A 21242-nucleotide genomic window follows, 5' to 3' on the forward strand; every position below is an offset into this window, starting at 1 on the left:
TGGGCAGGCTCACAAGGACATTGGAACAGATTCTAGGCTGCATGGAAACAAGGTACAGGAGAGTGAATATGTCACCATACACATGAATATGACCTATGATATGCAGTGCTGAGAAGCTCACTGGACTAAGGACAAATGGCATAGGTACATTGAAAAAGTACTGTATCACTGTGCAGAATGATAAAGAAGGAGCTTGAGCAATTTGTACAGGTGAATGAAGTGAGAAACTGTTAGGAATTAAGTTTCAGTAATTTCCATTTAAGATTAATGATTGTGCTTTTTTCTCTATATGAGTTGGGAGAAACCACTGTGTTTAGGGAAGATGAGGCTCACTTCTCTACTGATCTTAAAATAGCATGAGCTATCTGCTGCTCTTTTTGTCTGTAGGTTCATGCTGTGTCTCTTAATAGCATTGAAGTTCTCCTTTCTTTGATATAAAATATTCTTATTTCTTCCAAAAAGGAAGAACAAAAATGAATTTTTCTTTTTCCTGTAGTGATTTAGATGAAGTTGGTATAGTGAGGGGAATTGAAAAACTGATGAGGAGGATCTTTCACTGGCTCAGGGTGTCCAGGAGGCAGATGGTCCAGGGCAGTTAATCAAAGTAGGTCTGATGTCAAAGGAATTGTTTATATAAGCAGTGATTCATCTTACCATTCCCAGTAATAACAGTGGTGTTACAAAACAGTCTGCTCTAAAACCGTGTCTCGGAAGAATTGTGAACTCTAGGTTTTCACATTCTAACCCAGATTACCCCAGTCTGGGGTCCTATCTTTACAATAAGTCAAACCAAAGTCCTGGGTCTAAGCTCCCTGCAAATCTGGGCAGTGTTCCTGATCTTCCTTATCATCCAAGTATTGCAGGATTTTTTTTTTTTTTTTTTTGTGGAAGGCTCTGCCTTTCCAGACACATGACTATCGAGCAGTAGCGCCTAAAAACAGACTTAAGAATTTTTTTTTTCTGCTGCTTTTGTCATTGTAGAGAAGCAGTATCAACTTTAAGCCCCCAGGAGGATAGAATATTAACAACTATTCTGAACTGAGGATTTAGGGTCTAATTCAGCTACCATTAGTCTCAGTAACAAAACTCTTGTTGCAGGATTTAGAGATCTAGGCCACTAGTATTGGTGTGTTAAGCAGGGGGAGGGGGCTGAAATAAGGTGACCAGACACCTACATATTGTAGAGAGTACTGTTAAAGAGAGGGATGAAAGAAGAGGGTTTGATGTTAAGAGGTGAACTCTATACTTTGCAACATACACGTCCAAGATGTTTTGAATAGTGTCAGTTCTAGACTAGAGTAACAAAGGAAGTTGAGGGAACCCTAAAGACACTGATTGTTGAGGAACCCTTAACTGTAAATAACAGTGCTTTCAGGGGGGCAGCTCTTGCTCAGTGTCAGAGTTGCAACTGGGGAAAAGGGAAATACTGTTTTTTCCAGTTGTTCAAGATCGTTCTGTCATGCAGAAGAGTACAAAATGGGTAGTATGCAAAAAAACAGTTGCAATAAACCCATGTGCTTTACACATGCCTAGTGTGCTTTTATTAGAGGATCAGCCTTCCAGGACTGTGTAAATCTCAAACGTGGTTTTGCTGCCCTCCTTGGGGTGATTGAGGAGAGGCGAACTTTGATTCACTGAGTTGTTCTTTACCAGTTTGTTTGCAGAGCACTGGAAAGTGTTTTGTGGGGGTTTTTTTGTTGTTTGTTTGTTTTCATTTTTTAAACAACTTGTAAGGATGCTTGAACAAGTTTTACTCTGCAAGCAAGTCATAAGGTAGTCTGGAGAGTGGATGGATTTCCATCCAGTAGAGTAGGCTGCCTTCTTGAAGTACTAAATGTTAAAAATTTTCATTCCTTGTCAGGCTTTATGGTAGCTGCAAAGATTTAAAGCTTTGTGCTGAATTGCAATCTTGACTGTGTACTCTTCCCCCATCCCCCTACCCTAGGGCAGGGGGAGGCCTGTGGATGGAAGCAAATTTCAACATACCTTGACCAGAACTCTTTCGGGCTTTCAGCGTGTGTACAATAACCAGCAAGGGTTTACTTTTCGTTATGCAGAAGAAAACATTTGCACCATATAGTATAGCTAATCCTCCCAGCTCAATCCTCTCTCTCAAGAATTCCGCACTGGCTCTTGTGTGTCTTTGCAGTCTGCATTGCTGTTGCGTATGGCGGTCAGAGCTTGCACACTGTAACCATGATCACTGAGATGCACAGTTCAGAGCTGTGAGACAGGTAAATATGTTGCCAGCATCCCGTAACATCCCGTAATAGTCCAACGTCTGACTGAAGGCTTCCAGACACTGAATTTCAGCCTTTAGATTAAGAAGTTAACACTTGGTGGAGTTATGATGATGGTGGGAATTAGTAACAAAATCTTGACTGCTAGGTCCTATTACCTATTGAGAAAAATTGTAAGGCTCTATGGGTGGAAGTTTCTGCCTGTAGAGAATCTATGGAGCTGGCTAAAAAACAGAGAAAGGAAAGAAGGAGCAAAGGGAGAGGAGTTTAACACAGAAAGAGATGAGAGGAGAAAATATATAATGGAATTTCCCTGTGTCCTGTGTTCTGGTTTGTTCCTCACCCATCGTCAGCTAATGTCATCTGTAAAGTAGTTACAAATGCTCCTAACAGGAGGCCTTTTACCTTTTTTTTTCTTTGGGAAGATGTTGCAGACTGTTCTGTTTCCTTGCTATAAGATTTTTTTTCTGGGGCCCATTATTCTCTTCCATTCACCTCCAAGTTTTCCTTTCTCTGGTCCGTCATTTCCTTTCAGTTATGCCCTTACTGTTTTCTGGTTTGGACCTTTGCCTTGAAGTGTTTAGTGACTGGGGCATCAAAACCAGGCTCGGCCATTAGCACTTCATTCAGACAAATGGTAGAAGTGGAGTCTGAAGCCCAAGTGGTATTTTGGTCTGTCTGAAGCAGCAAGAGGTTGACTCATAAAATAGAGAATCTTTATAACTGCAAAGGATAGAAGTGATATTTTCCAACAGGTTGAAAGGTCAGGGCTAATGCTTTGGGCACTTTTACATCGTTTATTTCCTGCCTGTGATTAGAAGAAAGATAAAGAGATAAGCAATGCTGATTAACACTTAGAATACTGAATGTTTCCTAGACTGTCAGCTAATACCAGTGCACTCCGGGAGAGTTGCGTGGAGGTGCTGTTACATAGTGGAGTAGTATTTGCTTTTGACTTCTTGCTCACTTTAGCCAGATCATGGAAGGCATTGAACGCTTGTTTGTGGAACACACCATTCAAAAACAGCCCCATCATGCTAAAAGAAAAGATGGGGTCAGGCAATTCCACAGACATACACTGGGTCTGTATTAGGAGTTTTCTTTGACTTACAAATGCTTGCCAGGATTTATGCAGTGTGCTTTTGCAGTACAGTTATGTATCAACGAAAATCCTGATATAGAATCTAATGATTTGAAAATTCTTTTGCTGAGGGCAACTAACATACACTAGCTTAAAAGAAACAAAAAGCAAGCTTCTGTCAGTATTTTATGTCTTCAGACGCAGTTCTGAAATGTAGACTTATGCTACAAAGTTAACCTAGTTTCAACTGCCTTTTCCTGCAGACATTATCAGTTTACATGACTGGATTGTTGTTGTTGTCCACTCTATTATATCTCTTTTTCTACCACGTTACTACTTCTCTCTTTTTCCCATTGCTCATTAATTCCCTTATTTATTTAGCCTTCTCTCCAGTAAGATTTCAGAAGAGCTGTTCAGGGACAGACATTATTCGCTATGAGAGCTGGTTTCCTCATAAATTTTGCTATTTGGACTAAACTGTTTTCATGACATGTCAAATCCTGAGTATCATCTGTTCATTAATGTCCTTCTCTTGCAGTGCAGAAAATTTAAAAGGTTATCCTGTGGAAAATCAGATACTATTTAACTGTAATTATGGTACATATTTAGATTTACCAGGTACTTTTTTGCTTAGTAAAAGACAAGTGCTCAAATAAAAGGGGGAAGAATAATAAATAAACACAAAAAATGAGGCTTACATTTTTGCATCCTTTGTACTATGTATCAGCTCAGCTTGTACAGATTCTAGTACTGCAGTATCAATTCAACTTGTACAGTTTGAATTAATTTTTTTTGTTGTTTATTTGTTCGGTGTTTTTTTGCTTTTAGCCATCAGTTGTGGTCTTTTCGGTTCCATTAAGCGATACAGCATCTACTCAGTATTGTGTATTTTCAACCTGCAAGCCAGTGTTGTTCATGTAGGTCCAACTGTGATTCTGGATACGCAGGAAACTGAGTTAAAGATTTACTGTTCATTCATTTTACATAGACCTTTAGACGTGTTCCTTTCTCCTTCAGCACAAAGAAGGTTAGTGGAGAAGCAAAAACTGAAATAAAAGTCATTCTTTCCTAAAGTACATTGTGGCCAAACCTTTGTCAACTGTGGAAAATCATGGACATTCATTCAGTTGGCTGTATATGACTGGCCTCTGGCAAGAGTCCTAAGAAAAGAAGAAAATAAAGGTGATTCATGACAAAATACAACAGAGACTACCCTGGAACAGGACAGTCAGTCTGGGACTCCTCAGCTGCACAGGTATAGTTTTGCAAACATTTGTCCAGTTGTATAGAAATGAGGCAAATTACCACTTCAAGGATCTGGCCTCTCTTTGTAGCTTATTTCACAGCAAAACACATGATGTTTCCTTTCATAGGTGAAATGAGATAAGCCCTCACATGCTGCTGAACACCGCAGAAATGCCTCCTTCCCAATCCAAGACTCGGCACCAAAAGTTTGGAAAAGAGAAAGCGTTGAATTGTGAGAAAAAGGCAAGCTCCCCAGGAGATTCAAAGATCCAGTGTGGGAGATGGTGGGAAGGTAGGAGTAAAGGCCAGCTGAAGGGCAAATAGTAATTGCCTGAACAAGACGGCACCCTTGAAGAAGACCCCTTAAAAAGCCAGAAGCTGGTGAGGCTTCAGGGAAGCAAAGAAAGTGGCCACAAAAAGTCTTTCTGTGGAACAAGAACCTACAAGAGAAATCATAAGAGAGAATCTGGTTTGGGGAGAAAACATGGAGAACAGTTAGTGTCCACGTTGGAGGGGAAAAAAGGAAAGCCCTGCAAGCAACAGGGAATGACATCAGAACGAGAAAGTGAGGACAGTAGTGATAAAGAGGAAAAAGCCACCACAAACAGCAAGAAACACAGTTTTAAAAATAAGTATGGAAAGCATCTTGCTGTTAGCAAAAGAGTCACCGAGTCAGAATCTGTGAAGTCAGTAACAGTGCAAAATATTGAAGGCTCTTTTCAGAAACATGACTCGCTGCAGAAGGCTGACAATGCAAGGCCTAGGGAAAAGCACAATGAGAATCATGGCTTTAAGGAAGCTTCTGAGCACAAGTCAGGTTCTCAATCCCAAGGCAGTATGGCACAGGGAAAAGGTGAGAGAACTGGGAAAAAGCAAGGTGGACAATATACAAGGATTATTGTCACTGAAAGTGTAGAAGAAAATATCCTGGAAACCTCAGGTAACTCCTGATCTAACTCTAGCAATGAAGGCCATTTGACCCATAAAAAAAGTACAAAAGAGACTGTGGTGGACAGCACTGCAAGCAGTGAAGAGAAGCGTAGTTCTTCAGAGGAAGATGGCATCAGTGAGAAAGAAGCCATGCTCGAAGATCCTCTTGTGGCTGAAGAAAAAGGCTACAAGGAACTCCCTGATGAAAGCAATGAAGCATCTATAGAAACTGAAAGGGAGCAGGTGACCACAGATGGAAGGAATGAATCTAAGGATGAAGGCACTGACTTTGCAGGACTGGAGGCAGAGGAGAAAATGAAGAAGCAAGATGACATGCCAAGACAATCAAAATCTATTCTAGCTGAGAGCAGTGAGATGATGATGTAAGCATTTCAGGATTCCAGCTTAAAAGTCTTAAGAACAGAAAAAATGGCAATTATGAAGCAGGCAAGGAAAATAGATTAGAAAATGGCAAAGTTCAAGATATATCAAAAGATGCACATGATAATTCTGACAGCAATGGAGAGAACAGCACTGAAGAGAGCATTCACAAAGGAAAAGAAAATGCAAGAAAACAACCACTGCCTACTGCTGTGAAAGCAAAACTGCACACTCACCTTAGCAAAATGCTTCACGGAACTGAACAGGAAGAGAAGGTGAATGATGAAGGCAGCGCACTGGAAGATAGCCCTTTGCTCTCCAAGCAGCAGATGACATTGAGAGAGAAATCTAGGAGGTATGAGACTGCAGAACAAGGTAAAGTGGACATATACAGAGGGACGCTGCTTCAGCAGCTTTGCTTACAGAGAAATGCTCCTCTTAGTCCCAAATCCTTCTCAATCTGAAAAACAAACATAAAAATGCTGAGACCAAAGTAGCAACAAGCTGTAAACCAAATCCTGTCCAGATGGCTTTGGAAACCAGCTCTGACCTGAAAAATGTTGAAAGCCTCTGTTCAAAATCCACGACTCTAGAAACCCTCAGTACACAGAATGAACACAACATAGCTCAGAGTTTTGAAGAGAAAAGATTAAATCTTTCAAATATTTCAAACCGCTCCACTGTTACAAAAAAAAAATCATCCGATAAGCAGCTCCTTGGCAAGAAGAAGAAAGTTGGAAAAGTTACCGGAAAAGTTAAACTGAGTTCAGGCCAGACTTCAGAGGTAAAAAAAGAGAAAGCAGAAGAAGTGGTTGCAGAGGCACCTTCTGAAAAGCAAAATGTGCATGGTGGGAAGGAATGCAAGCACTTGCACACCCATTCTGCTTTTAGAAAGTTCACCAGCTGGCTTGGCCAAAAACCTGCTAAAAAAAGCAAATCTGAAAGCTCGTCTTCTGAGCATGGCACATGCAATTGGTATTTCAAGATGGCTCTTGAAGAAATTTGGGAGGAGGAAGAGGAGCAGCAAACCTTTTGGATTCAGAAGTGGAATGGCAATCTGGATTGTAAGCACTACTGGGTGAACTGGTTGGCCTGGCACAGCCGTCACTGGTGCAGCCGCACAGCTGGGGAGGGCTCAGTTGAGTAACAAAGAATCTTCTCTGTTAGTAGAGGGGGGAAAGGTGGTCCTAAAATGGAAGAGGAGGTGGGACGTATTGATTTGCCTTCTGGTGATTCCCCTCTTCATTGAACCAGTTCCTTTCCATACTTACTTAGCTTGGATGAGGAGAAGAACAATGCTACTGATGCTAAATTTGCTATAGTATTCCCCAGAGTTCACAGCGTGGTTAAGACAAACAGCTCCTTATCCAGGGTTTCTGAGAAAGGTTATTCCCTAGATGCTCCTCAGTAAAGCTAAGTAAAAGGCTGAATTGCGCTATTTGAGTTGTGGACCTGCAGTGAATCGGATGGGGAGGACCACTGCTGCAGAGGGAATTCTTGACTCTGTTGTGCATAGTGTGTCCCCAAGCTCTGCTGCACAGGGTGCACATTGAATCTCTGCAGTTGCACTCCACAGACAGCAGCTCATGCTAGTTAGCAGACTTTCTTACAGATGCATCCGGGGAATTCTACTTCTCCTGTTAAATGTTTCCCAGTCCTGAAATGGGTTACAAAAAAACCGTATGTGCTTTATGGATATGGAGAATGAGATTTAGAGGCTGGTGGGACTTTTGTGGTGTTGCAGAGGGACAGAACTGGGAATTTGACATACCATTCTTGTTGCATGAAGTGGGTGGTAAGTCAGGAAGACTTGCAGGATGAGAGGCACATTTCTACGTTGTTTGACTACTGACACTGGCATCTGTTGCCTTAGTGACTCTTGTTGCCTTCAGCTATGGCAATCTCCAGCCCTGCATCTTTAACAGATCTTAAATCATGGGTTCGCTGTTGTTGTTGAAAGAGGAGCACCCAACACTGCTTCTCACACGTGTACTGCAGCCTCTACCCTTGCCGTCCTATTGAGAGAGCCTGTAAAGGCTGCGCGAGGCGATGTGATCGCACACGGATGGACAGGCTGGATATTCTGAGCTTTGGCTGTTCTCTTCTCTTCTCTCTGATATCTTTAATCCTGGACATCTTGGAACCATGTGAAAGCAGTGAATAGCTTCAGATCTGGGCCTCATTCATACAAAATCCATAGGAAGGCAGAAAGGTTAATTAATATTAATACATCGAATTGAAGTTTATGGCTGACAAGTCCTTTCCTTCTTTTTTAAGGGAAGTCTGTGAGAGCTCAGTTCTGCTGTGTCTGAAGAAGAGGTTCCATTGCAATCTTATTTATGTATGGGTAGTGATTTTTTTGATTTTTTTTTTGTGTGTTTTCTTCAGTGCTTATTCATTCTGAACAATGAGCTTGAAGAGAAAATAATTTCTATTGTTCCATCAGGCTTTAATAATGCTTGAAGAAGTAGCTCCAGAGCTCACTCATCACTAGGAACAAGAAGGATACTCACACTGCTGTTGTTCAGAAAAGAGGTGTCATGAAATATTTGTGGTAAAATCTAGAAATCTCAGAGTTTCTATTTAATTTTGGTATTTGTTGCCAAGCCACGAGTATACTTGGATTCAGTTTTAGCCTCAACTGCTCCCAGTGGAACTCTCCTGTCTTAGCAAAGCAGTTCTGTAAAAATTGTGGATCTCGAGCAGAAGCTCTGTGGTCCAGAGCTGGTTCTGGATGGCTAAATGTTCTCCTTTTGATTTACTGGCTCGGATATTCAAACCTGTGCCTGTAATTTCATGTGAAGCTTGTAGAACAGACAGTGACCAGTGAAGATGACCACGGACCAGTGAGTGACCTCTTATCCTAAAATATTAATGACAGGGTTTTGAAAATGATCACTGAAAAATTATGCTATGCCCTGAATAAGTTGGCGGTATAGTCAGCATAGGCAGTATTCCTTTAAAGGTAATTTTAGTCTTTGTATTAATACATGTGTTCAGCTGCATTTCTCATTCAGAAAATTCTAAGAAGACATCAGATTTTTTTCACTTTCTTATTCTTGTCCTAGACTTACACTGGCAAGTTCTGGTTTCTGTGAATCCCTTCAAAGACCTCAGTATCTACTCTGAAGATGTGGCTGCCCAGTACCACCAAAGGACTCTCTCAAAAAACGCCCTGTATGTTTCTCTTTCTCAAATAACTCCCTAAACCCTGTGCGATTTGTGCTCCAGAAAGTATGTTATTTTCCTCCAGTTGTCTGACAGAGCAGGGTGAATGCCACAGGAAGTGAACAATCCCTTTGGCCAAGTTGTAGTTGCTTGGACCTGTAATGCTACAGAGTTAAACTTTTTAGGTCAAGTTTCTTGAGTATTGCTTGAAGGTCCTGAATTCAATGCCTGCTGGGACTGTTACGTGTGCCTGTACCTGAGGAGTTCTGGCAGCATGTGCTCCCCACTGCTAACACTGGTACAGCCCCATCAGAGCTAGCAACATAGGCAGGATCCTCTAGCGCAGATAATACTGCTGGTGTCCCGCCATGGCACAGAGTGTTACTCGTGTTAGGCTGAAGGGGTCCTGGAGAAGCCTGAACTTTGCAGTAGCTTGTAACAGTGATATTAACCTGATGTCAGCAAAGAACAAAGCTCTGATCACCCTGGTTCCTCACATTTCTCAGAGCAAGATACTGGCCCATCTCTAATGTAGATCACTGAGGAGTAACATTTTGGTGCTGTATTTGTGAGGTAGAAAAGTAAGGTCAGTTAACTGGGGTTTTCTTTCTGTACATCTAGACACGTCTTTTACCATAGCAGAAGTGGCCTACGTGCTATGCCAGTCATCAGAGCAAGAGCAGTGTGTCATCATCAGGTAGGAAATATGGGTACTTTTTTGAAGGCTTGTTAATTTCTTTATGTAAGACTTTCATCTTTGTCTTTCACTGTCTATGATTTTATCATTCTAGCTCTTGTGTGAAGGCTGTCAGCAGAGAACATGAATAAGGTGGATTTTTATTTCACTCTGTGAAAATACAGTTTGAATTTAGCTTAAGTTTGGAGGAGTGGAAGAGAAGGCTTTTGGTGTTCCACAGTGGAATCTTATTTGGGTCTATTTTTTCAAGTTGCCTCAATGTTTCAAACAACATGTGATAGATCTTTATTTGTTGTAAATCTGTATAGCTCCACTGATCTACTGTAACAGGTTACCTGATATGTTTAAATTGGGTAATTCTGTTTTGATGCCAGCTTCCTTATCTCTTGTTCCTCCAGTGGACACAGTGGATCAGGTAAAACAGAAGCTGCCAAAGCAATTGTGTAATATCTGACCATGCTGTACCAGAGATCAGACAGCCACAGGATCAGACAGGTTAGAGGCAACCGAGATTGGCTTTATGCTGTGGCAGTTAGGCAAAGAGTAGAAGCCAGACAGGGCAAAGAGGCCATACTCTTTGTTATTTCTCTGTTCCCGTTTAACTGAGCTGGAGTTTGGATGTCTTGTGGTTCAAGGTGAAGCTCCCATAAAGACAGGAGCACAACTGGTGTATTAGTTGTTCTGTATGTTAGTATCTGGAAGCCCTGATGCTGTATAGAGTGCTGTACTTGTTTGAACAGAGATGATACCTGCCTTAGAGACCTTATAGCAGTGTCTGGAAGGTGAACCTGAGCAAACACAGAGCAGAAGTGAAAGATCATAGCAGTGAAGTTAAGGAGCTCATAGAGCATATCACCAATGGCTAGAGGTAATGATACCAAGATAAATTTAAAAAGAGACTCTTTAGCCAGGCAAGAATTATTTCAGTGAAGTCCCGTTTTTTCTTGGATTTTCAAGCTAACCATTACTTCAGTCACTTTGGGTTCAAAAACCCGTGATTGCTACTGAAATGTTGTCTCCCACGTTTCTTCCAGCCCTGCAATGTCCTACCCATCCTGGAGAGTTTTGAGAATGCCAGAATCATCCTCCATGACAACTCAAGCCATTTTGGAAAGCTTCTGAATGTCCACCTGCGACAGTGAGTTAAAGGAACATCTTGTGGTGTTGTCCTTCCTAGCTGTCAAGGGGTGCTTGGGTGAGAAAAGGTCTAGCAGCACTTAGAGCTCATGCAATAGCCCTCCCTCCCCTACACTCTTGTTGTAATTAGGATAGGAAGAGGGTGAGTTTACACCCCTGGTTTGCTTTTAGGGTTCCTCCACAAAAGAATAGATCTTCATCTCTCGAGATGGGTGCTAAATAAAGAATACAAGAATAGCTGAACAGGTTTATACCAATGAGCCATCTAATACAATGTTGCGTCTCTGACGCTGGCCACCAGCTTTCACAGAGGTAACAGTAAGAACAGGCCAAACACATACAATGCTTTTCTCTAACACTCTCTTAGCCCTTAACCATTTATAGCAGCTCAGGAGTTTTTGTGAGACTCTTGTGGTTTTCTGGTTTCCTCTTGGACTTATATAAATTTCATGCCTCTGCAACAGTCTTTGGCAAGTGTACTACAGGTCTAACCAGTTCCGTGAAAAACACCTTTATTGTTTTGAACTTGCCTCCTTTCTAACTTCTGGTTTCTTTTTTTTTTTTTTTTTTTTAACTGTTGCCAAGCACTGAGCTGATATTTTCATAGAACTGTCTGTCATAATGCCAAGGTCTCAGTCCTAAGCAGCAATGGTTAACTCGGAGCCTATCAGTTTATATGTGAAGCTGGGATTACTTTGGCCTGTATGCATCACGTTTCATTTACCTACAGTGAATTTCATGTGCCGTTTTCTTGCTCACTCACTCAGTGTTGTAAGGTCTATCTGCGTTTATTCTCAGTTGGCCTTCATTCTCACTGCCTTGAATAATTTCATACAATCAGAAAGCTTTGTCACATTGCTGTTCAGCTCCTCTTTTAGGTCACTTATCAAACCTTGAGTTACACTCATAGATCAGAGCACAGACGCTTTGTGGAACTCTAGTGGTTGCCTCCCACTGTTAAGAGGATTAGCCATTTACTCCTACCCATGTCAGGATCTTACCTCTTATGCCGTGGTTGCTTGGTTTCTCTGAAAGTTCCACAATGTTCTCAGCAGCTTTTGGACATTGATGTAGACTACATCCCTTATGTCATTCTGATCTGCAAATTTGTCATTCCCTTCAAATGACTCATGGAGGTTTGTGAGGCAGGATCTCCTTTTACAGAAGCTGTATCGACTCTCCTCAGATGAATTGTATATATTTGCATACCCACTAATTCAGTCCTTCATTACACATCTGCCTAATCAGGCTTAAAAGCCTATAGATCCTTGCATGCAGCTTAACTCTAGGCTGCTGGCTGCATGGCCCACTGTTGTGGTAGTACTTGGACATCCTGGTTTTAGTCCAGGATCACTTTGTGCAAGATGCAATTAAATTAAAAACCACAAAGGCGGTCCCTGTCCCCACAGGCTACCAGCCTGATGTATGAAATCGGTGGGTAAGGTCAGATGGGGGAGTGGTAATGCAACAGCAATCAGAATCGGCTGAAGGGAAGGGGTGTGGCATGTTCCTTGGACTAGTTTCTGGAGCTCACCTGTGAGGATCATTCAAGTCTGAGCTCCTTGGTGCTCTGGAGGCTGTGCAGAACTCACACTTGAATCCATACCTTTCATAGCTGCTTTCACTGTCATAGTCTGATACAAAACACCAGTACTGCAAAGCTTAAAAATTCAGATCAAGTTGGTCAGGTCATACCCTTGTTTCTCAGCAACAACTCCCTCTGCTAAACCTTCCAAGAAATGGATCTATGGAAAATCTGTCACTAGCTTCTGACAACATCGTGGTGGGAACATCCATCTCCCAGTACCTGCTGGAGAAGTTTTGTGTAGAATTTCAGGTGAGGACCAATGAGCGCCTCCCGCCTAGAGTAGGGATCCCCTAGGATCCCTAAAAAAATAAATTTGCAATTTATTGTGGAACTGAAAAGAGCAGGGGATGTTTCTTTCTACCCTCAGCAAAACACTTGCTTCACTGACTGAGTCAACAGGTGGAAATTTTAAACCACTGAAATGTACTGCTTATTACCATCTCTTTAAATTGGGAAATTGTTTGCTAGGCTTATGGCAAGCCATCATCTTGGAGCACGATATCTTTTGTTTGAGAGTGTTTTCCATACTCAAGGAGATCCCAGCAATAGCAAGATATCTTTCCCATTGCAGCTGTGTAGGTCAGCTTTCCCAGGTCAGCAAACTCTTTTTCCATACTCAAGGAGATCCCAGCAATAGCAAGATATCTTTCCCATTGCAGCTGTGTAGGTCAGCTTTCCCAGGTCAGCAAACTCTTTACAGCAGCTGTGGTCATGTGAGGAATCCTGGACAACTGATTGCTATCATCTTTCCTTCAGGCAAGGAATGGACAAGTACTATTAATGATGCAAGGATGGAGGGTGACTAAGGGCCCATCCCCTAATAGGTTGGTGGTCCTAGTTGGCAAAGGGTATGTACTGTAAATTAAACTCTTCAAGGCAGTAGCTAACAGGAGTGTCTCAGCTTGCTGTAGAGAAGAAAAGGGAAAAAGACCAGGTCACGCACAAAGAAGTTAGCAGAGACTGACAAAAATCTCTCTTGGATCTTGGTCTTGGCAAGGAGAAGTTGAAGGGCTGCCTGGACCTCATACTTGTCCCCATCTGAATCTGGCAATCAGCTGGAAACTTTTGTCAAAGAATGCCCTTGTACACAAACAGGTTCTACAGACCTCCTTGAGCCAGCATTTCTGTGAACTTTAGAGTCACAGGCAGTTGTTAGGAGTGTCCTCTTGTAGAGAAAAGCACAAGAAGAAAAGTGATATGCCCATGTTGTAGTGAAGCTCTGTTGCAGAGGTGAGTGTGACTATAACCCAGGATGGCTCTCTAAGTGCACAGAAACCCATTCACTTTTGTACCTTGGGTTCTGGTACCGTTTGGGGTAGCAACTCTGACATGACTTACTTGGGAGTAGATTCTGGCATCCCTTCTTCTCTCAAGCTGCACTCCAGCAGTGGGCAAGGGGTAGCTGGGATGCCTATATTGGAACCATAATAAAAGCTTAACATGTGTAGGCAAGAGAGATCTTACTCCCAAAAACTCCAGAGAGAAAACAGACTGGTCTGCCATGAATGCTGAGCTCCCACTAGTGGCGTCTTTGGTCTTTTTATTTCAGATTCTTCCAGTTCTTAAAACGTTGAACTACTTCTCTGAAGATTGCTGCTGGTAGCTCAGTTCCAGCCCGGTGCAAACGGGGCTGATCACGATTATCTGTCTCTGTTCTCTCAGGGCAGAGCCTGTGACATCCTGGGGAAGGAGCACAGCCAGGACTTTCTGGTCTTGGTGCAAGCTCTGGAGGGAATCAGCCTCTCGCTCGATCAGCTGACCTCCACCTGGGCTGTCCTGGCTGCCATTCTGCAGCTGTGGGATATCTGCCTTACCTCCTATGAGGTACACTAACCCTTGGCCTCTCGGGAATGGGCAGTGTGTGCTGAACATTACTGTTATCCAATGTGATGGGACCGGGGACATAATTCCTGACTGAAGATTATATCCTTTGAAGACTATTCTGTTCTTTTGATATTAGGCTCTAGACTGACCTAGGCAAGAAGATGGGAGGCAAGCAAGGATCATTAGAGCTTGAGTGAGCCAAAAATGAACAGATGCTGGTGTTTTTCTCAGGCTGTTCTGGATCCTCTGTGCAGCTGAGGTGCTGCCAAGATCATTAACACTGCTGGAACCTAGTATCCCATCCATAGTTGAATCTACTGTTCTCCATGATTCAGAAGGAATCCTGTGAACATACAGCCATCGCCAGTGACACTGAGACTCAGATTGTGGCTAATTTGTTGCATGTCTCAGCAGATTTCCTGCAAAGTGCTGTCACTCACTGTGTCACTGTGAGTACCTTTTTGGCAATTTCTCATTCATCCTGAAGCATGGAATGCCCTAGCCCAGTGCTCCGTGAGCAGAAGTGCCACCACCTTGTAAAGTCCAAAATCTGGGAGAGAACAGCAGGAGTGAAGTGGTTGCTGTGCTGGATCAGTAATGGGGATGAGCTGAACCCCTCAGGACAGCTCTGTAAAGATGGCAGAACTCACATCTAGAGGGGCTCTTTTCTGACATGAGGTGGCTTCAGGCTTAACACTTTGGCCAGCTGACTCCCACCCTGAAATGTGGAAGCCAATTGTATTTTTACTTTTTCCTTTGATACCTGGGTAAATTCTCAGGCCAAATAGAAAAAAAGTCCATTTATTAACCAGGCTGACTTCCTTGTGGATTTAAAAAATGTGTGTATTTGTGAGATAATAACAGTAAATTCCAGCTCTTTATGTATCCAGGTGACATCTTACAATCGGATCTTCACCCCTCTGTCTGTAGAAGTAGCCATCGATTCCAGGTGACTTCTGGTGGTGGTGTCTGAGTTGGTGAGATGCACCCCAGGTGTGCTGACTTTGCTGTAACTGGTTTTACTCCCCTCTCCTACTCGGGAACTCTATTGCCAAGACTCTGTATTACCTGCTTTTGGAGTGGCTGCTGCTGAGAATCAGTGAGTGGTTGGCTCCCTGGGAATTGGACTGTGCCGTAGGCATTGTGGACATACATGGTTTTGAGGTTGCTTTTCCTATTCTTTTGATATTTTCTGGGCTGCAGGTGCATGTGCTGATTCTCCTCAGTCACTGCCAGAAATGGAGGGGTATCAGATGGGTGGGTTTGGTTCTTTTTGTTCTGTTTTTTTGTTTATTTGTTTTCCAGAAAGGAGACAGTAATTGTACGATGTCATGTAGATGTGTGCCTCTGTGCGAGCAGTGTCACCTCCTGTGGAATCCTAGTCCAAAGAGCTGGCTATTTAATCTCTTTCACTAATTCTGTAGTAAATTAAGGGAAGGGGAGTTTGTTAGTGTTACGGATTTTGTGAGTGAGTTGGTCAGGATCAAGGACCCCAGACCTCAGTTGGTACTTTTAACGCCTGTTCGGTAGATTCATTGTGGTGTTTTATATACCACTGATGTCCTGGGGATTAAAGTGTATTGATCAGACTTGTTGCCTTTTACAGTTCACTTTATCACTCGGCTTAGCAGCCTTCCGCTCTTAAATTAGGAAAATCATTAGTGGCTTTAGAAGAAGTTTAATAAGAAAAAATCAGATAATTCTAGGCAAGTTCCTAACAGCAGTGAAACACTAACTTGCTGATGAATAACCCAAATCCCTCTGTTAACTCCCTCCATTTGTTCTTGTTTGCATGGCTAGATTTGACTGGTTGGTCTTTAACATGCAGGAGGAATATAGCCAAGAGCAATCAGCTTGGATTCCTTTTTCCAAGATGTACAGTGAGTCATGCCTAGATTTCATTGCTGCAAAACCCCACAGCGTCTTGTGTGTTCTGGATGACCAGACTTCACTAACTCAGGTGAGAAGCTCTTATCCTCTTATGTGACTTCTTTCACAGGATGGTTATGGTGAGGCAGTTATACAGATTGAAAAAGAACTGTGTTTGCACAAGTGTTAGATGATTTTTACCTTTGGTTTAACAGCAGCTTTTCAGCCTGCTGAATATGTTGCAGCAGCAGCAAACATGTCTATCATCTCCTTTACACATCACTGACCACGCTTTCCTTCAGAAGTGTCATTACCATAATGGAAACAATCCTTGGTATGCCAAGCCCAAGCTGCCTTTACCATTCTTCACTAGGAAGCACTATGCAGGCCCTGTCACCTGTCAGGTGAGCTGACAGGGGGCTCTGAGCAGTTGGAGCGACACGTCGTCTTGGAAGCATGCTGTGGATGTCCTCAAGAACCAGCTCCAAGTGCTGTGAACAAAGCCCTCTCTTTGTAACTGCACATCCCTCTAGAGCATCAGTTTATCACAGATGAGGAGATTCTTATTAGGAGAGGCAACTAAGCTGCCTCTGGGCAGTAGCAAAATAGGCAACGGCCTTAGCTGCACAACAGCCTACATTGCTTGTCTCAGAGCCCTAGAAATGCAGGAAAGCTGTTGCTGCTGAAAGAAAGAGAGGCGTCAAAGCCTGCTGGACAATGTGAAGGGGAAAGGAGCAATCCTCCTAAAAGCAGAAGTCATTGTCCCCTCCACTCCTGGTGGCAGCAGGAACAGCAAGCTTCACCCTTTAGGGCTTTCCCCTTGTTCCACTTCTCCAGCTGTCTGTCCCAAGTCGAGGTGTGTGTGGGGGGTGTTTGCCTGTCTGGTTGGTGGTCAGAATGGTGCATTAAATCAGACTTTGCCTTTGTAGGTCCACAAGTTTCTTAATAAAATCGTGACCAGCTGCATCCAGAGGTGTTGGATATCTTCTCTCAGAGCTGCCTCAAGGTACTGTAGTGCTTCAGGATGAAGATCTCTATTGCAGACACCTAACAAACCACTCATTGCTTTCATGTGAAAAGCAGAAAGATCCTGGTCAGGTGTCAGGAGAACCTGGAGAAACCCTGAGGTGTTGTAGTGGTTTAACCCAGCAGCCAGCAACTAAGCACCAGAGAGCTGCTTACTCACCCCTCCCCTTCCCAACCTAGTGGGATAGGGCGGAGAATGGACAAAAGGTGAAACTCATGGGTGGAGATAAAGACAGTTTAATAAGACAACAAAGGGAATACTACTACTACTACTGAAGAATATGCAAAACAAGCTATACACAACACAATTTCTGTCATCACCCAACAACCAGTTGCATAGCCAGTCCCTGAACAGCGATCGCAGAACCCGTGGAGCTCACAAATTTTGTGGATTTTGCTGAACTTGTGAATTTCGCAGAACTTGCCAAACTCATAGAAAAAAAAGACCAAACTCTTAAGAGTTGAACTACCAGAAACAGACTTCCTGCTCCCTGGTCAACCCCCTTTTATAAACTGAGCCTGGCACCTATGGTATGGAATATTGTCATTAGCCATCTTGGCCCAGCTGCCTGGCTGTGCTCCCTCCCAGCTTTTGTACACCTGCTCATCAGCCAAACCTGGGAAACTGAAAAAAACCCCCAATCCTTGATTTCTTAACAACAACTAAAAACATCAGTGTTATCAACATTCTTCTCATACTAAATCTAAAACACAGCAGCTACTGGGAGGAAAATTAACTCTATCCCAGCAGAAACCAGGACAGTAGTTTTGTTCTACTTAAGGAGACTTGCGAATTGAGCAAGTTGTCTTTGTCTCCAATTGATGCATTTTATATATAAAATGCACAGACTGCCTGAGGATGCAGCTGGGTTCCTGGCACTGCTAGGGGCAAGGGAAAACGGTACCCCAGTTTCAAGTAGAAGAGATTGTTCTTTCTATGTAGTTCAGGGAGCTTTGGTAATTTCTTTCTTTTTGCAGGTGGTATCTCACATTTTCCAGAAGGCTAAAGCTGCATATAGTCAGCAAAGGAGCTGGGGACCAGAGGCAAAGGGCTCAAGCCTCAGGCTTCCACACTGGTGTCCAAATTCCAGCAGTCTTTGCAAGATCTCACAGACAAGCTGAGAAGGTGAGAGAAGCTATTATGGTGCCATCCCTGCGCTGGGCTGATTACTGCACCCACAAGTGTTTGAAGTCTTCTTAGGTCAGTACAGAGAAGAGGATGGTCAAAGGTTCTTCCTTCTGCTTTGCAGGAGGCATGTCGTCTTCATACGGTGCATCACCCCTAATCCCAAAAAGGTAGAGCAGCATCCTGAGCTCCTTATGGAGTCCCTCAGTTCCTTGAAGTCCAGTCCTCTCTAGCAGCTCTCCTGTCGCAGTTGGGGTTTGGACTGCTTTGCTTCATTTGCTAGCTTGAAGCTTTTCTTCCCCTTTCTCTACCTCTCACCCTTCTCTGTGGCCATGTAAGCTGACCACATGCTGGAGGATAAGAAGCCAGTCTCAACTGGACACCAAAGGATGTGTTGGGTTGCCATAGACCATGGCAAGATCTAACCCAATGACAGGACAATAGAAGAAGACCCTTTCTAAACTTTCTGTTGTCTTTCTTTTTTCTGTCTTTATTTCTTGTTTTACATTTTTCTTCTGCTTTATATTCACAGCTGTCAAATATCTTTGATGTGGAGTATGTCACTCATCAGCTGCAACATTCTGGGATACTGGAGGCTACCCTTAGAAAGGAGGGATACCCAGTCCATCTTCCATTCCAGAACTTCCTAGCCAGGTACACTGGTGTACTGGTTTTGGATTCTCCAGCCACTCAAAGGCTGGAAGATGTTGTCAAGACATGTGATTTGTTATCTTCTGAGGACTCCAGTTCCAGCCCTGGCTTCCGTCATATCCACATCTCATCTTCCAGGTACGGTATCCTGGCTGGGCGAAGGCACAGCTGCTTAGGGGAGAGAGAAAGCTTAGCTGGGAGCTAAGGCGGGGGGGGGGAGGAGCTGAGCTTTGCTGCTGGGGGGTTGGCAAGCCGCAGTGTTTTGCAAGGGTGCGAGCTGGGGTTTTGGCTGCATCCAGGTCCATGGGGTCCACAGTGCCCTGCTGTGCCAGCACTGTGCCCCCCAGCTCCGGGGTCGCCCCTTCCCTCTGCCCCCATCTATGGGGACGCAATGGGGGCTTCTGCAGGCAGAGCGCAGGCAGCGCATGGGACTGGGTGCAGCTTCCCAGGGCTGCCAGCGGAAAGCCCTGTCCCCACTGCTGATGCTGCAGCATGGGGGGGCTCGCAACGTCGAGAAGGACTTGGGGGTTGGGGCTGTTCAGCTTGGGGAAGAGAAGGCTGCGGGGACACCTTCGAGCAGCCTGCCAGTGCCTGAAGTGGCTGCCAGAGAGCTGGAGAGGGACTTTTTCCAGAGGCGTGGAGTGATAGGACAAGGGGTGATGGTCTTCAAGGTGACAGAGGGCAGAGTGAGATGAGACGGGAGAAGGACGTTCTTTCCAGTGAGGCTGGTGAGGCCCCGGCCCAGGGAAGCTGTGGCTTCCCCCTCCCTGGCAGTGGCCAAGGCCAGGCTGGCCGGGGCTTTGAGCAGCCTGGGCTGGTGGAAGGGGTCCCTGGCCGTGGCAGGGGGTTGGAGCTCGGTGATCTCTGAGGTCCCTTCCAACCCAAACCATTCTCTGATTCTGAGATTCAAGCGGAGGAAAATCGGGTGGGGGGGACCTGGCCCTGGCCCTGCTGGGGCCCTGACTCGGCAGAGCACTTGCTGCCCTCTGAGTATGGGGGCTGCTAAAGCCCCCCAAAGGGGGTGCACGGGGGCTGGGGGGGCTTCAGCCCAGCGTTGTCCCAAAACTGGGTGCTTTTACCCAGTGTGCGTCCTGGGTTCGGCTGGGGCGGGGTCAATTTTCACAAGGAGCCAGGAGGGGATGCGGCCGCGAGCGCTGACCCAAACTGGCCAGGCAAAGGGGGCTTCTGGTCCCTCGTGCTGAGTTTGGAGTGGGGGAGCTGCCCGGGGGCAGGCGAGCGGTTGCTTGGGAGTGCGCTGTGGCAGCATTGCCCCGTGTGCTCCCTTGGTTGCCAGAGTCCCGTTTTTAATCGGTATTACTGGTGTCACTCCTGGTTTCCTTCGCTGTTCTGTGACACGGTACTTGCCCCGACCCAGGAGTGGGCTGGGGCCGGTGCAGCTGGGACACAGCACCTGCCCGAGCTGGCCCAGCCTGGGCCTGCCTTGCCCTCACAGCAGCGTGGAAGCTCAGCGTTTTGCCTTCTGCCCCAAGAGCCTCCCCTCGCCGTTGCTGTAGCTGTAGCGCTGCGCCGACGCGGCCCCAGGCTGTGGTCGGGCTCTGGCAGCTTTTCCTGCCCATGGCGAGGGCTGTCTAGAAAGCTTGCCCAGTCCCTGCGGGTCGCTGGAGAGCTGCGGAGCCTGCAGCTCTGCCGGTTCCTGGAGCCGAGGCTTCAGCCCAGCTTTTTACAATGGCATGACTGGCTGGGTAGATGAGGGCAGAGCCGTGGATGTTGTCTACCTCGGCCTCAGTAAGGCTTTCGACGCTGTCTCGCAGAACATCCTCCTAGGGAAGCTCCGAAGTGTGGGCTGGAGGAGTGGTCGGTGAGGTGGATTGAGAACTGGTGAATGGCAGAACTCAGAGGGCTGTCAGCAGCAGCGCTGAGTCTAGTTGGATGCCTGTAACTAGTGGTGTCCTCCAGGGGTCAGTACTGGGCCCAGTATTGTTTAACTTCTTCATCAGTGAGCTGGATGAAGAGTTAGAATGTACCCTCAGCCAGTTTGCTGATGACACCAAACTGTGAGGAGCGGTGGATACACTGGCAGGCTGTGCTGCCATTCAGCGTGACCTGGACAGGCTGGAGAGTTGGGCAGAGAGGAACCTGATGAGGTTCAACAAGGGCAAGGGCAGGGTCCTGCACCTGGGGAGGAACAATCTCATGCACCAGTACAGGCTTGGGGTGGACCTGCTGGAGAGCAGCTCTGTGGAGAGGGACTGGGAGTGCTGGGCGATGACAGGTTGACCATGAGCCAGCAGTGTGCCCTGGCTGCCAAGAAGGCCAAT

General features: G+C 44.9%; 1 protein-coding gene across 1 annotated transcript; it reads left to right on the forward strand.

Moving 5' to 3' along the window:
• Positions 1-15215: 15215 nt before the first annotated feature.
• Positions 15216-19953, forward strand: LOC142363903 (unconventional myosin-XVB-like). Its single transcript, XM_075441277.1, is given in 10 exon segments — positions 15216-15284; positions 16120-16252; positions 16440-16564; positions 17090-17105; positions 17108-17166; positions 18165-18194; positions 18245-18312; positions 18437-18482; positions 18845-19101; positions 19935-19953. Coding segments are annotated over 9 exon segments (708 nt in total). The 5' UTR covers positions 15216-15284; positions 16120-16164.
• The last annotated feature ends 1289 nt before the right edge of the window (positions 19954-21242 follow it).

Source organism: Opisthocomus hoazin, chromosome 21 (assembly GCF_030867145.1).
Source record: "Opisthocomus hoazin isolate bOpiHoa1 chromosome 21, bOpiHoa1.hap1, whole genome shotgun sequence".
In the NCBI taxonomy this organism is placed as follows: domain Eukaryota; kingdom Metazoa; phylum Chordata; class Aves; order Opisthocomiformes; family Opisthocomidae; genus Opisthocomus; species Opisthocomus hoazin.